Below are 15,195 nucleotides of genomic sequence, written 5' to 3'. Positions count from 1 at the left end.
AAATGTGGATTTTACATTCTTAAAACTATGTAATTATTATTACTATTGTTATTGTTATTACCGCTGATTAGTCTGCAAGGATGATTACAAATTTTTCAATTAGAATCAAATTTTCGTAAGAATTTATTATTAATAATTTGTGATTTATGTTTATCTATTTTCAAAAATTATTTAAAAATGTAAAATACGACAAATTTAATAAACAATAATAACAGGTTTTCTTGTATCATTATTATTATCTTTCTAATTTTAAATAATGTAGTCATAGACCTATTTCTAAAATTGCATAGTACAAAATAATAACAAGCAAATTATAAGCAAACTAACACATATTTGGAATTGAGTTTGAGAGCTAAAATGATTCCTACTTTTAACACATAAAAATAAGATAGTGAGATGTAATAATAATAAGATAAAATAAAGTCTTCAAGCACAAAGAAATAAATTCTTAATTTATTTCTTTTTTGCACTATACAACTCGTACTATAATTACATTATTCTTTATTATGTTTCTTATTTTTATACAAGAAAAATGTATAGGATGTTTTATTTGAAAAGTTTAAAGGTACGCGTCTACTTCAGAATAAAACTATTATGAGTTGTTCTTGAGAGTATTTCTCATTAACAAATCAGATAATCCATTTTTGAGAAATATTCTCAAGAACAATTCGCGATTGTTTTACTCTCAAGTGGACGCGTACCTTTAAATTAATATACATAAAATGTCATTAAAAAGATTTATATCTAATTATAGTATTTTTTATTACATTATTTATTTTTTTAAACTAAAATACATATTTTACAGTACATATTTTTTCATGTAATTCAATGTTAACCACTTATCTCAAGTAATTCTAACAAATTTTAACTAAAAAGATCGAAAATAATAGGAATAAAAAAATTACCCACATTATCATATTTGTATTATTAAATAAATGATAACCATATTAAACCGTAATGTATACCGTTTTGATGTATTGTTTATGCAATATAAAATATATACAACTGCTACTTGCTTAAGCATCCGTAGTCCGAGATATTAGGACGTTCATTTAGGTGGCTAGGAAGAATTCGAGTGAGAATGAGGAAAAGAAACAAGGAATATGAATGAGATATTGATACTCAATGACAATTTAACATTGATGACTATTTTGTAAACCTAATCAAATTAATTTAAGGAATTAATAGAAATAGTGATAGACACTAAAGTAGACCAAAATCCTAATGCGTATAAGAACAGTATTTACAATTTATGCAGGATACAGCCAAAAATTGCATAAAAAGATTTTCTTATTTTAAGAGAAATATTTAATTTATTAATGTTTCTTCTTACTAACCTTATACAGAACATTTATATTAAACAATTATTAGTGTATAATACACTATATTTTTTACTATGTTTTTAAACATAAGCAGATTAAATTTATTTTTTTGCGCTAATTCCACTAATAGGATTGACTTCAAGTATTTTCATACGTTCCAGTTGTGCAAGTCTGTTTTCCAAATTAAATGATTCTGGTAATGGCGGGTATGCTGTAAGATTATATATTATATAGTATTAAACAAGTGATATATTGAAAATTTTAGTATATTTAAAATAGAATATTTTTTACTATAATTAATCTACCTGCTGTATTAAGATTTAAATAAAAAGAAATATATGTACTAAGAAATGTATATATTATTTTATTTTACTAATATATCTTATAAATAAAGATAAATGTAATATATTTTATAAATATTATACATTTTTAAACTTACCAAAAGTTTTGAGAAACATTACTACCCAAAGACTAAAAGCCACACCAATGAGTGCAATTCCAATATGTCCTTTCCATTCTCCCGTTGAGGCTTGAAATTCACTAAATGTTTGACGGAAACTGGCTCGATATAATGCCTTTTTTTCTTCTATTGATAATTTCTTCCAATCACCTTTTTCTTTTTCTCGCAATGCCTGTATAAAGATTCACATTTTAATTTGGTTAATTTACATGTTTGATATTCATACTTGATGTGCATTTTAAACTAATAGATACTATAATATAAAAACTATAATAATATAGTTAAAACAATATAATTGAGATATTAATGTATAAGAAATTAATTGATTATAGAATGATATTTAAAGATAAAATATTATAAATTATGTTTAAAAGGCTATAAGTATAATAATTACTTTACCATTATGTCTGGAGTATTTGGTTTGAAACGAATTGCAGGCAAAGGAAAATCGCATCGATCTAAGTAAGCTGTTTCTCCATTCCAACCATGACCTACTATATCCCTATTACCAATTTTGTCAGGAACTCTAGATACTCCTGATAATCCACGAATGAAATTTGCATACTTTGGAGTATTTTGTCGCAAACACGATAGCAATACCTTATTTGCCATTGTATGCTAAATCACACAAAAATATTAAATATAAAATGACATATACAAAATGAAATACTTCTTACTGAAGAATTTTTTCATAAATTTAACAAAAATAATTGGTCAATGTTAATGTAATTAATAAATATTATTTGCTATTTATTAAAAATTATAATGTTCTTAAAACACTGCATAACACCTATATAGCTTATGAAACTATACATAGGAACTTCATTTGGCAATTAAACATAAATTTCATTACGTATGTGTATAATACAAATTATCAATTACAATCATAATTTTACTTACACATATACACAAGAAATGTTTTAGCAAAACTTTAAAATAATATTTAAATATCAATATCAAAGTTATCAGTCAATAAATTTGATTAAATATAAAATTATGAAAACAAATATCAGTAATTAAAAGTTATATAACTTCTAATATTAAATTTATGTGAAAGTACTTAATTTTAAAATAATGTTACATATTGATCGCCATTTTCATTTGTTATTTAACACATTAAATTTTATAAGAAATTTTAATAGACGAAACGACATATGTTTAGATCTAGTACAATTAGTAGTTTATTACATTAAGAATATACCTTTGGTTATCACTAATATGAACAATTAATAATGTATTTATTACGTAAAATTTTACCTTTTTTGCCGACCCTAATTCCAGGAGAACCGAAATGGCAACCAGTGTGGTTAAGTCACAGTTCGATGCATTCACATACACAAGAACAGTCAATATCTTTATGCTACACACTTACACGCTGCTTTACTATGTAGATATATCGAATTTTAAAGTATCGATACACAATAATCGAGTTTTAAATAGCAATTATTACAAATTAGGAAGTATTTAGTTCTCAATAAAATCGTTTTGTGGCAGTAATTTTAGAAAAATTGAAAAAAATTTAATTCTAATACACAATTTATCCCTTTGTATAATTCATATATCTTATATTATTTACATATGTATATTTTATATACATATAACTGTAATAGTTTATATTACAATCGTAATTATAAACAAATGTTAATCTGTTTATGAATTGACTTGTTTTTTATTAATATTGTTCGCAAAGAAACAAAATAGAAATGAAATATACGATATTTTATTATATTATATACATCGAAATATATATATAAAGTTATTAGTTTCCGAAATGAATGATTATAAAACTCGCAAATAGGAAAATATTAATAAAATTGATAAAATGAAAAATGTTTCGCAAAAGTAAAGAAAATATTTGTTGAGTTGACAAAATATTCAGGACCTGGTTGAGCATTACTCATTGCATGGCATACTGAAAATTTAACATTGTTAAAAATTCTGAACAGTTACGAAATGTAAGTGTGATTATTTTTTATTATAAAAACATTTTCTTCTGTATGAAAAATATTTTACTAAAATGTTCATTATAGTAATCATTGCAATACTTTTATTAGATATAAATTTCAGTAAATTATACTATATGCACATACATTGAGACATACAATTTTTTAAAATAAATCTACCTTATCGACTAAGTAGATTTATGTATGAAAGGACATATGAAGTAGTCTCTATTTCTGGCTATAGGATCGTACAATTCGTGTGATTATAAACCCGCGGTTGCTTACGGCATGGCGTTAGCCAAGTCGTGTGTCATCGTGCGTTGCAGATGAAAAGTGAAGAACATTTGTAACGCTTTTATTTTACATGTTGTATACTAATGAAAAACTTTTTATACAAATTTTAACGACAGGTGAGGATTTCAGAAAATGATAACACCAGTGCCTCGAAAAGTAAAATGATATTCGTGGACGAACAATGTTAAAGATACAGTGAGGTTTTGATATGGCGGCAAATTTTACTTTGATGATTTGTTGTAAACTTCTGTGGTACTCTTTAGTTAATTCATCAGTTATTCAAGTGCGAACATTTTATAATTTTTATACTAAATTCCAACCAAGATGGGTTTATTTACAGCATTACATCAAAAAATTGAAATGCTGCAGATTTGTGCATTTTGAAGCACAGTGGCGACATATCATGGCGGCGAAATTTTCTTAGCTGCAGTTGTGTATCTCGACTATTTTCATACTTAATACGTACGCTAAGGAATTTCTTTGTAAAGTAACACATTTAGTAAATGAATATATTGCATATGAAATTCTTTTTATAAAATTCTGTTCACATTTTTATTTTGTGCATTCAAGTGATGTAATTACATTGTATTAGCCAGGCATAACATGTAGTTAATCTTTCCTGTGGATATCCTTTATATTGACATCATGACATAGATGTGAAATTGTAATACGATAGATCCATATTGATATAAAGTATTAATGTATATTTGTTTGTGCACATGTTTATTTTGCATGATTTCTAAGATTGTTCAAGATGAACAAGCGCCGTAGAACATCTTCAGTTGCAAGTCGCGGCACAGAAGATGATGGTGACGATATACCACCTGAACCGACGAAGAGACGGAAAAAAATAGATCCTGTAAGTTGTTATATATTATTTGAGATCATTGTTAGTAAAAATTTCAATGTTTCACCAAAAATTAATATTTATTTTATTAAATATTTAGAGTGACCTGTGCCAACAGTTATATGATGTTCTACGTAATCAAAAAAAAGAAGATGGAACGTTATTATGTGATGCATTTATACGTGTGCCTAAACGTAGACAAGAACCAGGTTATTATGAAGTTGTAACAAATCCTATAGACCTACTAAAGGTTCAGCAGAAACTAAAAACAGATGAATACAGGGACATGGATGATTTAGCAGCTGATATTCAACTCATGGTTAATAATGCAAAAGCTTTTTATATGGTAATATATATTGACTCACAGAAGTATATATTATAAAACAGTATGTTATATGGTCTTCAGTTAATATTTATGTTATTAATATTATTTCATTAAAATAGCGTACATCTCCTGAATATAAAGATGCCACTGAACTCTGGGAATTATGTATAAATACAAAAAATCGCATTATGGAAGAATATGAAGATCCAGAACCTAAGGGAAAACTTATCCTAAAAGTAGGACGACTGGTAAGCAAAAATGTAATTACATATAGGTAATTAATCTATAAATACTTAATGTAATGTTAATTATACAGGCTCGGAAAGCTACAACGAAACAAGAAGATGCAGAAGATACATCTGAAAGTTCTACAAATCCTGATGAAGAGACAATGCAACAGTTTGAAGATTTATTTGCAGCAGTTATGACAGCAACAGATCCAGCTGATAATAACAGACCATTGCATACAATGTTTCAACTAAAACCATCTAAAAAAGTTTGATAAATTCTTATTGATAAAATATTATAAATATATCACTGATTTATAAACACATTTATTATACGACAAATTTTGTTTTCAGTTATATCCAGAATATTATGATGTAATTGAAACACCAGTAGATTTAAAAACAGTTGCAAGAAAAATTCAAGAAGGAGCCTATAGTAGCATTACAGACATGGAAAAAGATTTAATGTTAATGTGTCGTAATGCTTGCCAATTTAATGAGCCTGGTTCTCAAATTTACAAAGATGCAAAGCTTTTGAAAAAAATTATTACTGCAGCTGCAAGAAAGCAAGATATTGGCTTAAGCAGTACTGTTCCAAAAATTGCAACAACAGCACCATCAACAAGAAGTAAAAGAGGAAGCCGTACTATGGCACAGTCTTTAATAGCTCAAACTGCAACATTACCAGATGAAGATGAAGAAAGCGATGATGAAGAAGATGAACCTGCAGAAACTGAAGAAGCTGATAATCCACAGTGGCAATTATTTCAAACTATTAGGACAGCACCTAACAATCAAGGTATTTTATGAAATTTCTTTAAAATGTTATGACATTGGAGATAAAAAATATTTTACGGAAATAGTATTGAATAATTCTTTTTTTTTGTATAAGGAGTTAGAATGAGCGAATATTTTTGGAAACTGCCATCAAAGAGGTTGTACGCCGATTATTATAAAATGATTAAAAATCCTATTTCTTTATTACAAATTCGTACTAAAATAAAGGTAATTAATAAAACTACAAATCGTTTTATATTTTATAAGTTATTCTTATTTAATTCATCATTTTTGTAGAAAGGTGAATATGGTACTGTAAGTGAAGTAGCTGGTGACATGAATATTATGTTTGAAAATGCAAAAAAATATAATATTCATACGTCTAGATTATATAAGGTATTAAACAATAATTTAAAAATTTCACATTTTTAATATATACTATTTATTTATACCTATATGTTTCACGTGCAGTGTGCTGTAAAACTACAGAAAATTATGCAAGAAAAAGTACATGAATTGTTAGAATTTGATCAGGTAAGTGAAATTTATCTTATTCAAGTAAAGATATGTTTTGTTTAAATTTTATGTTTTAGTCATATATATGATAATGGTATTTACTTTTTTTATTCAATATAATAACATATTAACAATATAGTAAATGAATAATTTGTAAAAAAATATTTTTATATGTATGAGTTACTAGTATAAATTTTGAGTTAAAAGATTTTTTATATTAAGTATTTAATCTAAACTTCTTATGTATTTCTTTTTGTTCTTGTTAACACTGTTTATAGGATTCAGACTCAGATAGTGAATTTGAAAATAGCTCTCATCAACCTAAACTTATTAAACGTGCTTCAAATCTGTTAACACGTGGAAAATATAAAGACAATATACCACTGAAGAAAAGATTGTATGCACTAGTTAAATGTGTTATAGAATACGTTGTAAGTAATTCCAATTTTGATTGCTGAAACTGAAGCTTAACAATACAGAATTTATTATATTATAGTGTGAAGATGGTCGGCAACCAATGTTAATGTTTATGGAAAAACCCTCTAAGAAATTATATCCAGATTATTATCAAGTGATAGCAGAACCAATTGATATGTTAGCCATTGAAGCTAATATTAAGGCAGAAAAATATCAAAGTGAAAACGAATTAATACAAGATTTTAAGGTATATTTTTTACATTATTACATTTGACGAATATATTTCGTATTAATTTTTATTGTTTCGTTTCAGTTAATGTTTAACAATTGTCGCCAATACAATGAAGAAGGTTCTTTAATATATGAAGATGCAAATACCCTTGAGAGAGTTCTAATGGATAAAGTAAAAGAATTAGGTCCTTTGCCGGAGACACCCAAACCTACAAAATCAAGTGCATCTACTCCTACTAGAAATGTTGGGTATGTAGTATTATAAGTGTATAACATAATTACAAAAGTATTTAGGTTTATTTTTAAGAATATTATAATTAATACAGTTTGTAAGTGTATTATATGTTTTTTATATAATATATTAAATATATCTTTTTATAACACATAGGAGACCTAAAAAAGTTGTACCACTACACTTACAAAAATTGAAAACTATGTATGACACTATAAAAGATTATCACGACGTAAAAGGGAGACAGTTATCTTTAATTTTTATGAAATTACCAAATAAAAATGAATACCCTGATTATTATGAAGTTATTAAACAACCAATGAACATGGAAAAAATAGCATCTGCTCTAAAGAATAATGGATACGAGAATTTGGATGAACTCGTATCAGATTTCATATTAATGTTTGATAATGCTTGCAAATATAATGAACCTGATTCACAAATATACAAGGTTTGTATATTGATATACATGTACATTTTTAAAGTACTTGCTTAAATTAAAGTTTTTATTAACACACTAATTTAATTTTTGAAGCAAAAAGCGCTCTGTCTATTAAAAAACTAGATATTCTGTATAATCATTACTAAAATGTTCCTGATGTTTTAATTTCTATCTAAAAAAAAAGTTTTTTAAAGATGTAATTAATATTTAGTAATTGTCAATAACTTTTATGACTTTTTTATAAGAAAATATAAACATAGAAAAATATTCTATTTTTAACTTTTTTCTAATTTCATTTAAAATAATTCATATGATCATAATGGGCGTATAGGAAATACGAATAATATGAATGCCAAAAGTCCAATTGAAATTTCGCGCTAAAACATGGAAAGCTCAATCTGTTTACGGTTATAGTTTTTGAGGTTACGTGAAGTTAGTTTCTTTCGTAGCTTTGCCATTTCATACGGTTCCTTATAAGGATTTTACAGAATAATAAATGACTTTTATCTATGAATAGTTACAGTAATAAAACTGGTGCAAATATGCAATTTTATCAAAATAATCATAAATTAAACACATGGAAAAGTGAATATCTGTGAAAGTTATAAGTTTGCAACCTTTTTATATATATATACTATATTGTTGCTCAGAATGTTTGAACAAGGAAATATTAATAATGAAAATGTTTTTGTACAAAAGGCATTAAAAGTTCGTCCGTGTTTTATTCGTTTAATGAGAGATAAGGAAGTAGATCAACGTTTATCAAAAAAATGCAAGAAGAATGAAACAGAAGTAAACAACATTCTTTTTAGAATATTATTCATTTAATCTTCTTTTTACAAATTTTGTTTATCAACATATTAGTTCCAACATTTATTGCTATTAGTATGTTTTAAATATAATTACAATCTACTTAAAAATCATGTTATAGGATGCTTTAATTTTACAAAGATTAGTTCTTCAAACAAAATTACAATTAAGTGAAGATGAAGAAAGTGTGCCAGATGTATCGGCTGCAGTTCAAGAAATATTAGCAACAATCTTCACTGCTCTTTATAATCATCAAGATGAAGAAGGAAGGTGTTATTCTGACTCAATGGCAGAACTTCCAGAACACGACATAGTTGATGGAAAAAAGTATGTTACTTTTAATTTAAATAAATGTTACCTTTATAATTTTATTTTATGCTATTAATGTAATATGAATAATTCAATTTGTTAAATATTAGGATACGAGGATTATCATTAGATTTGATTAAAAGAAGATTAGATCGTGGAGTATATAAACGGTTAGATCGTTTTCAAGAAGATGTATTTACATGTTTAGAAAGAGCTAGAAGATTATCACGTACAGACTCGCAGCCTTTTGAGGATAGTGTAGAACTACAAGCATTTTTTTTACGTACTCGTGATGAAGTAACTCGTGGAGGGGATTTATTACATTCACCAGCACTTAATTATACACTTCTTGATCTTTCTGCACAAGTTGCAGAATTAAAACGTGTTAAGCAACAACAAGAACTGTCATTACCTAATGAGGATGAAAGCTGTGATGGCAATGAGACAAAAGTATGTGATATTGTATAAAATTTAATTCCATAATGAAAAGAAATATTTAATGTATTTGTTTTGTTTATTTAGGATTCTGAAACAAATACTAATACAGAGGGAAGTAATAGTGATAATGGTGGATCTATGAGTTTTAATCAAGAAGTATATAGAGCTGGGGACTTTGCATATATAGAACCTACAGAACGAGGCATGGAATATAGTGTGGTTCTCATAGAACGTCTATGGACAAATACAGAAGGTCAACAAATGTTATATGGCAATTTATTTTATAGACCAAGTGAAACTTATCATGTGGCATCTAGAAAATTCCTTGACAAGGAGTTATTTAAAAGTGACGCTCATGTAGCTGTACCTTTGGCAAAAGTAGCTGGAAGGTGTTGCGTACTAAGTGTTAAGGATTACTTTAGAATGCAACCTGATGGTTTCTTAGAAAAAGATGTTTATGTATGTGAATCGCGATATTCTACAAAAGCAAGAGCTTTTAAAAAAATTAAAGTCTGGAATTTTGATCCAGATCATTTAAAGTTAATTCCAAGAGAGAAATCATTAGAACCAAAGCGAGTAATATCAGTATATAAGGAAAGATTAGAGAAACACAAAGAAGAAATTGCTGAGTTAGAGGAAGGAGAAAAATTGACAGAGAAAGAAAGACCTGTAAGTGACATTGATATATTACAACTAGAAAATATATTATTATGTATCATATTTTATATATTATATATCTATATTTTTAGAATGTGATATTATATAATCCAGATGATGCAGAAAATACATATTATGAACAATATAATACATGTGCAGGGTCTGTAAAAACTGGAGATTTTGTTTATGTAGCAACAGATGGAGGTAGACAACAAATTGCACAAATTGATGCTATATGGTCGACAAAAGAGTATGTAACATATCTTATAAGTTGCTAATGATTTGGATGTTTATTCCAAGTAATTAATTTTTTCAGTGGAAAGTGTTATTTTAAAGGCCCATGGTTGTTAATGCCTGCGGAAGTACCACATGCTCCTACTAAGTTATTTTACAAACAAGAACTATTCCTATCTACAGTTGATGGTACTCACCCTATCGTGGCCATTGTTGGAAAATGTGCCGTCCTTGACTATGGAGAATACATTTGTAGTGAGTATATAAGAATGTAATTAATAAAATAATTAAACACACATTAATTATGAAATAAAAAGAATACATTTCAGAAAATTATTTTTATACAAATTTACATATTTATATAGGTCGACCGACAGAAATTCCAGAAGATGATGTATATATTTGTGAATCGTTGTATGATGAAAGTAAAAACCTCATGAAAAAATTAGGACAAGAAGGTTTAAAAAAATTTAATCATAATTCAGCAGTAACTGAAGACGAAATTTACTTCTTCCGAAGACCTATTAATCCAGCTAAGGTTCGTATGAAATTTAAGAATTTAGATAACATTCTATGCAAAACTTTGATAACGATATGTTATTTGATATGCTTGTTATTTGATATGCAACTAACTGAATATCATTGCTTTGCATGTGATGTGTGTGTTATAGATTCCGGGCGATGTGGCTCAGACGCAAAATCAAGTCAAGTCTGTTACTCCTAGTTCAGCTCAATTTGAAATGGTAATTTCTATTTATAAGTTTTTACCTTTTGGTTAATAATACAAAGAGATGCATGTTTTTTTTAATAATCACACGCAAGCTCGTAACTATTCATATTAAAAATTGTGCAACTTCAACATTGTCATAAAATTTGTTGTACATGCAAATATCACTTGCGTGTGATATAGGTTTTGCATCAATTTGTATTTAAGCATGTTCCTCATTTTATGCCGGCATATTCATTTTTTTTTCTTTCATATTTGTTATGTATATATTTTGTGTTTTGTTTACATAAAATATTTTTTGAGATATCAGTATTATGTAGGACTAGATATTATTTTTAATAGATTTCAATTCAGAGCACCTGTTGGGTTTATCTCTAATACATGTATGTATATACATATATGATATAAGTAGAATACCACCAAAAAGTCTCGCTTCCATGTCACTCTAACCCAAGTAATATAAAAACAAAGCATTATGCTTTAAATGGAATGCATAAGTACTAATATTTAAATAGCTACAAGATTTAGAACATTTATTGAGCAGTTCAATTGAAATATTAAAAGGATATATAAAGCCATATAGTAATATAGTATTAAATTGTAGTATTTAATCAGATGAAATCTATTACCTTCGATAAGAAATAGGAAGGATTAGTCATGTTTATATAAATGTCGTGATATCTATGGTCAAGAAAAATTTTAATTAATATACGAAATTGTTACATCACTCTAAAATATTAAAAAAAATATTCATATTACATTCGGTAACGGATAATGAACGTAACATAACATAAATGGTATAGGAAGCATCACCATTGTTACCGAAGCTGGAACCCGATGTACTAGGCATGGGAGTAGGATTAGGAGTGGGAGTAGGAGTAGGAGTTGGGGAGGACAGCATGGATGCTGGTGGTCCACCGTCCGTTGGATCTGCAGAAGCTCAACCGGTGCTCTCCAATACTCAGACACCTGTGTCGACTAAAAAGGTAGGACTTATCGTGACATTATTTGCTTATAACTTGTTCATAAATAGCATTTTATTTATTTCATTTTATTTTTGTTTAGAAAAATATGCCAGCATATACATTTTTCGTTTTTGCACCATTTAAATTTTGTCATCTAACATTAGAACGACAATTAGATGTTTTACCTCTAAAGGTATAATATCAATATCCGTTTTCATAAGGCAGTGGTATTATAATTTGTGTTTTCTTCTGTTTAGAAAACGGCGGGTAAGAAATTAGTTACGGGCTATATTTTATATTCGAGTAAAATGCGAACGCAGATTACACAAAACAATCCTGAATCATCCTTTGGGGAGATTAGCAGAATTGTTGGCAACGAGGTATTTATTTATTTTTTACTGTTGATTTTCCTTTTACTATAAGAATTTATTGAAGGAAAGGAAAGTATGTAGATTCAATTTTTTGAACACAATATTAAAAAAAGATTTACTGAACTTCTTTTGTAAAATATTGTAAAAAGGTATGTTATTCTGCATACTTCATCTTTCTTTCAAATATGACACAAGTACGGTATATCTAGTGAAATATAAATTATTATTGTTGTGATAAGTATTACCTTCTGAATAAAAATTATATACAATTCATAAATTAATCTGAATATTAAAATATATATTTCATAATTTTTACTTATAATTTATTTATCATACATTTTTTAGCATAGCATTTGTTATTATACTGATATGTTCTATAAATTGTATTGTATGAATTATATAAATTATTTATATGCATATAGAAAGTAGCTCTGTGATTGAAATTAATTTCTTACCATTTCATGACTATTTTATATTTGTTCTTGAAGAAGGTCCGAAAAGTTAATTTTTAAAGAAATGTCAGATTATTTAAAACAAAAGTGTGCTACATAAATATTTTTTTATATTTCAGTGGAGGAAATTGCCAGCAGGAGAAAAACAAGCTTGGGAGGAAAGAGCAATTAAAATGAATGAAGATGGTGGGCAACTTAAAGGAAATAATGTTTCAGTAGGCACTAATGCTTTACAAGATGTAGTTTATGAATGTTGCTGGGATAATTGTGACTGGCAATTTGAAGATATGACCGATTGTATCGACCATTGTATTGCGGAACAAAATGGACATGTTCAATCGTCTTTTATTAATGCTGCAAGCGGTAAGTGTTATCTGTATTACTTTATATACAGAGTACACAAAAATGTTGGAGAAAAACTTTAAGGGCATATAACATTTATCAAAACATCTTAATAAATATGAGTACAAAGCGTTTTGAAGTTATGGGATGTTTAGTGTACAAAAATACAGTGTATAGTAAACGAATTACTTCATTAAATAAGTTGATACAACGAATCGCAAAATGTTGCCAAGAGATACGGGAAACGCCGGGGATCAATATTTTATTGACAAAAACATCTCGCAACTCCGAAATTGATGATTTTTGGACTCACATTTATTAAGACTTTTTTGCTTGTTTTGATGAATAGTATACATACAATTTTTTTGTACACTTTGTATGTATATATAATGTGTACCATCACGGACGAATAAAATCTTCAATTTTTGAAATATATATTCTAATAGATGTCGAATTTCAATGTCAATGGCGTGGTTGTGGCCGTACGAAAAAATCTGTACCTCCATTTCCAAGTGTACAAAGACTTGCAAGGCACGTTAAGGAAGTACATATCCTTAAGTCAAATGGACGTATAATACCTCCTTCGGAAAGAAGCAAGTATGATGTCAAAATGCTACATAATGAAACAATATTTTCATATTTATAATACAATCCGTTTACTTTCATTTACATTTTTTTAATTATAGAAACTATATGGCATCAAAAGGTCCAACGATACTGCCACCAATGGAAACAGGTATATTATTTATTTCTAACAAATTCAAGATAATATTTATTACAAGTATTTTCTCATTTTTCTACATATCTTTTTTATTATAGAAACATCAGCAGCTGCTACACAAACAAGCAACATTTCTGGTGCTAAACAACCAGAACCCATGTTTGTTGCTGTTCCTCCAAGACCAAGTCGCGTGTTACATTCAGATGCGTACTTACGGTAAGTAAATTGAGTATTTTACTGCAATTTAATTTATACTTGATTATTTTACTGCAAATATATTGCAATTACAGATATATTGAAGCATTGAATGTAGAAAATCGGTACATATCAAATTGGGACAAACAAATGAATGCTAATCCTGATAATACACAAATCCCTGATGTAACGAAATTGCCTGCGGAATGGTTAGGCAATGGTGTAGGCAACCATGGAAATGTGGTAAATGCCTTATGGACACTCAGGAACATGATGATGCGAGATGTGTTAGCCATCAATAAAACTTTATAGTTTATAACATGTTAAGATTTATAATCTTTAATATTCGATGCTACCTTAAAACTACAATTTTCAGGTCCGTCGATGCTAGATGAAAGACTGAAGATTTATTATTTGGACAAATATATTTATATTTTTAGATTCTTTTCTTCTCATTTTACGACACTCACTAATTAGTACTTCAAATTTAACTTAATTATAAATTAAATTTTTTCAGTGATTTTCAATTTGTAATTAGGACTAACTGAGAAATTGTCTTTCTTATTATAAGGTCTTCAATGACAAATAATAGATCTGCAATGTATTTATCGCAAATAATTCAGCTTAGCAAAAAACTAATTTTTTCATTGAATAAAAACCATGCTATATGAGCATTATTTTCGATACTTCGTCTATGGATCTGTTAGGAGTAGAACGAAAATATTACGCTGTAAGGCCACCACTTTGTAAATATCTCGCTATTTTTAATTTTAACGTTTCATAAAAAAATTTTGTATTTTGTGTATCGCGTATCATGAAAGTGTGATTTGACAATTAACTGTATTCATACTGTAAAATGAAACTATGCTGTAAATATAAAATAATGCATTTTAGAAAACAATCTGACATAAAGAATGCTATAATTGTATCTATGAATATTA

At 27.5% G+C, this 15,195-nt stretch overlaps 2 protein-coding genes across 8 annotated transcripts; one reads left to right on the top strand and one right to left on the bottom strand.

Annotated features, from left to right (window-relative positions):
- Window positions 1-1,285: 1,285 nt before the first annotated feature.
- LOC100642567 lies at window positions 1,286-3,191 on the bottom strand. The gene is made up of 4 exons (XM_012309271.2): window positions 3,040-3,191; window positions 2,182-2,400; window positions 1,762-1,954; window positions 1,286-1,533 (listed from the first exon to the last, which is right to left on the bottom strand). Exons 2-4 carry the CDS (start codon window positions 2,392-2,394, stop codon window positions 1,424-1,426), a joined length of 516 nt encoding a protein of 171 aa, XP_012164661.2. The 5' UTR covers window positions 2,395-2,400; window positions 3,040-3,191; the 3' UTR covers window positions 1,286-1,423.
- A 789-nt stretch (window positions 3,192-3,980) lies between these two features.
- On the top strand, window positions 3,981-15,182 carry LOC100642689 (protein polybromo-1). 7 transcript variants are annotated; one of them, XM_048406884.1, is made up of 27 exons: window positions 3,981-4,135; window positions 4,764-4,878; window positions 4,967-5,212; window positions 5,311-5,439; window positions 5,508-5,687; window positions 5,773-6,217; window positions 6,311-6,423; window positions 6,493-6,591; window positions 6,667-6,729; window positions 6,990-7,142; window positions 7,208-7,375; window positions 7,442-7,608; window positions 7,748-8,042; window positions 8,965-9,170; window positions 9,263-9,602; window positions 9,675-10,259; window positions 10,340-10,497; window positions 10,564-10,736; window positions 10,847-11,019; window positions 11,153-11,224; window positions 12,012-12,194; window positions 12,431-12,553; window positions 13,116-13,359; window positions 13,785-13,935; window positions 14,025-14,074; window positions 14,158-14,275; window positions 14,350-15,182. In XM_048406884.1, the coding sequence occupies exons 2-27, from the start codon at window positions 4,774-4,776 to the stop codon at window positions 14,564-14,566; spliced, it is 4,956 nt and encodes a 1,651-aa protein (XP_048262841.1). In that variant the 5' UTR covers window positions 3,981-4,135; window positions 4,764-4,773; the 3' UTR covers window positions 14,567-15,182. The 7 variants fall into 7 exon arrangements, with proteins under 7 accessions (XP_048262841.1, XP_048262845.1, XP_048262846.1 ...); XM_048406886.1 differs by having other exon boundaries at window positions 3,991-4,481; XM_048406885.1 differs by having other exon boundaries at window positions 3,991-4,683.
- Window positions 15,183-15,195: the final 13 nt, after the last annotated feature.

Source organism: Bombus terrestris, chromosome 6 (genome assembly GCF_910591885.1).
Source record: "Bombus terrestris chromosome 6, iyBomTerr1.2, whole genome shotgun sequence".
Taxonomy (NCBI): Eukaryota; Metazoa; Arthropoda; class Insecta; order Hymenoptera; family Apidae; genus Bombus; species Bombus terrestris.
The sequence above is the reverse complement of the archived record's forward strand: the minus strand, read 5'-3'. Positions and strand labels throughout refer to the sequence as shown.

Excerpts from the sequence above, each read along its gene's own strand:
- LOC100642567 (XM_012309271.2), bottom strand. The coding sequence starts at position 2,394 with ATGGCAAATAAGGTATTGCTATCGTGTTTGCGACAAAATACTCCAAAG. Across the intron at positions 1,955-2,181 it reads CAAATACTCCAGACATAATG|GCATTGCGAGAAAAAGAAAA; the intron begins GTAAAGTAATTA and ends ATCTTTATACAG. Across the intron at positions 1,534-1,761 it reads AATGTTTCTCAAAACTTTTG|CATACCCGCCATTACCAGAA; the intron begins GTAAGTTTAAAA and ends ATAATCTTACAG.
- LOC100642689 (XM_048406884.1), top strand. The coding sequence starts at position 4,774 with ATGAACAAGCGCCGTAGAACATCTTCAGTTGCAAGTCGCGGCACAGAA. Across the intron at positions 9,603-9,674 it reads GTGATGGCAATGAGACAAAA|GATTCTGAAACAAATACTAA; the intron begins GTATGTGATATT and ends TTGTTTATTTAG. Across the intron at positions 14,276-14,349 it reads CATTCAGATGCGTACTTACG|ATATATTGAAGCATTGAATG; the intron begins GTAAGTAAATTG and ends TTGCAATTACAG.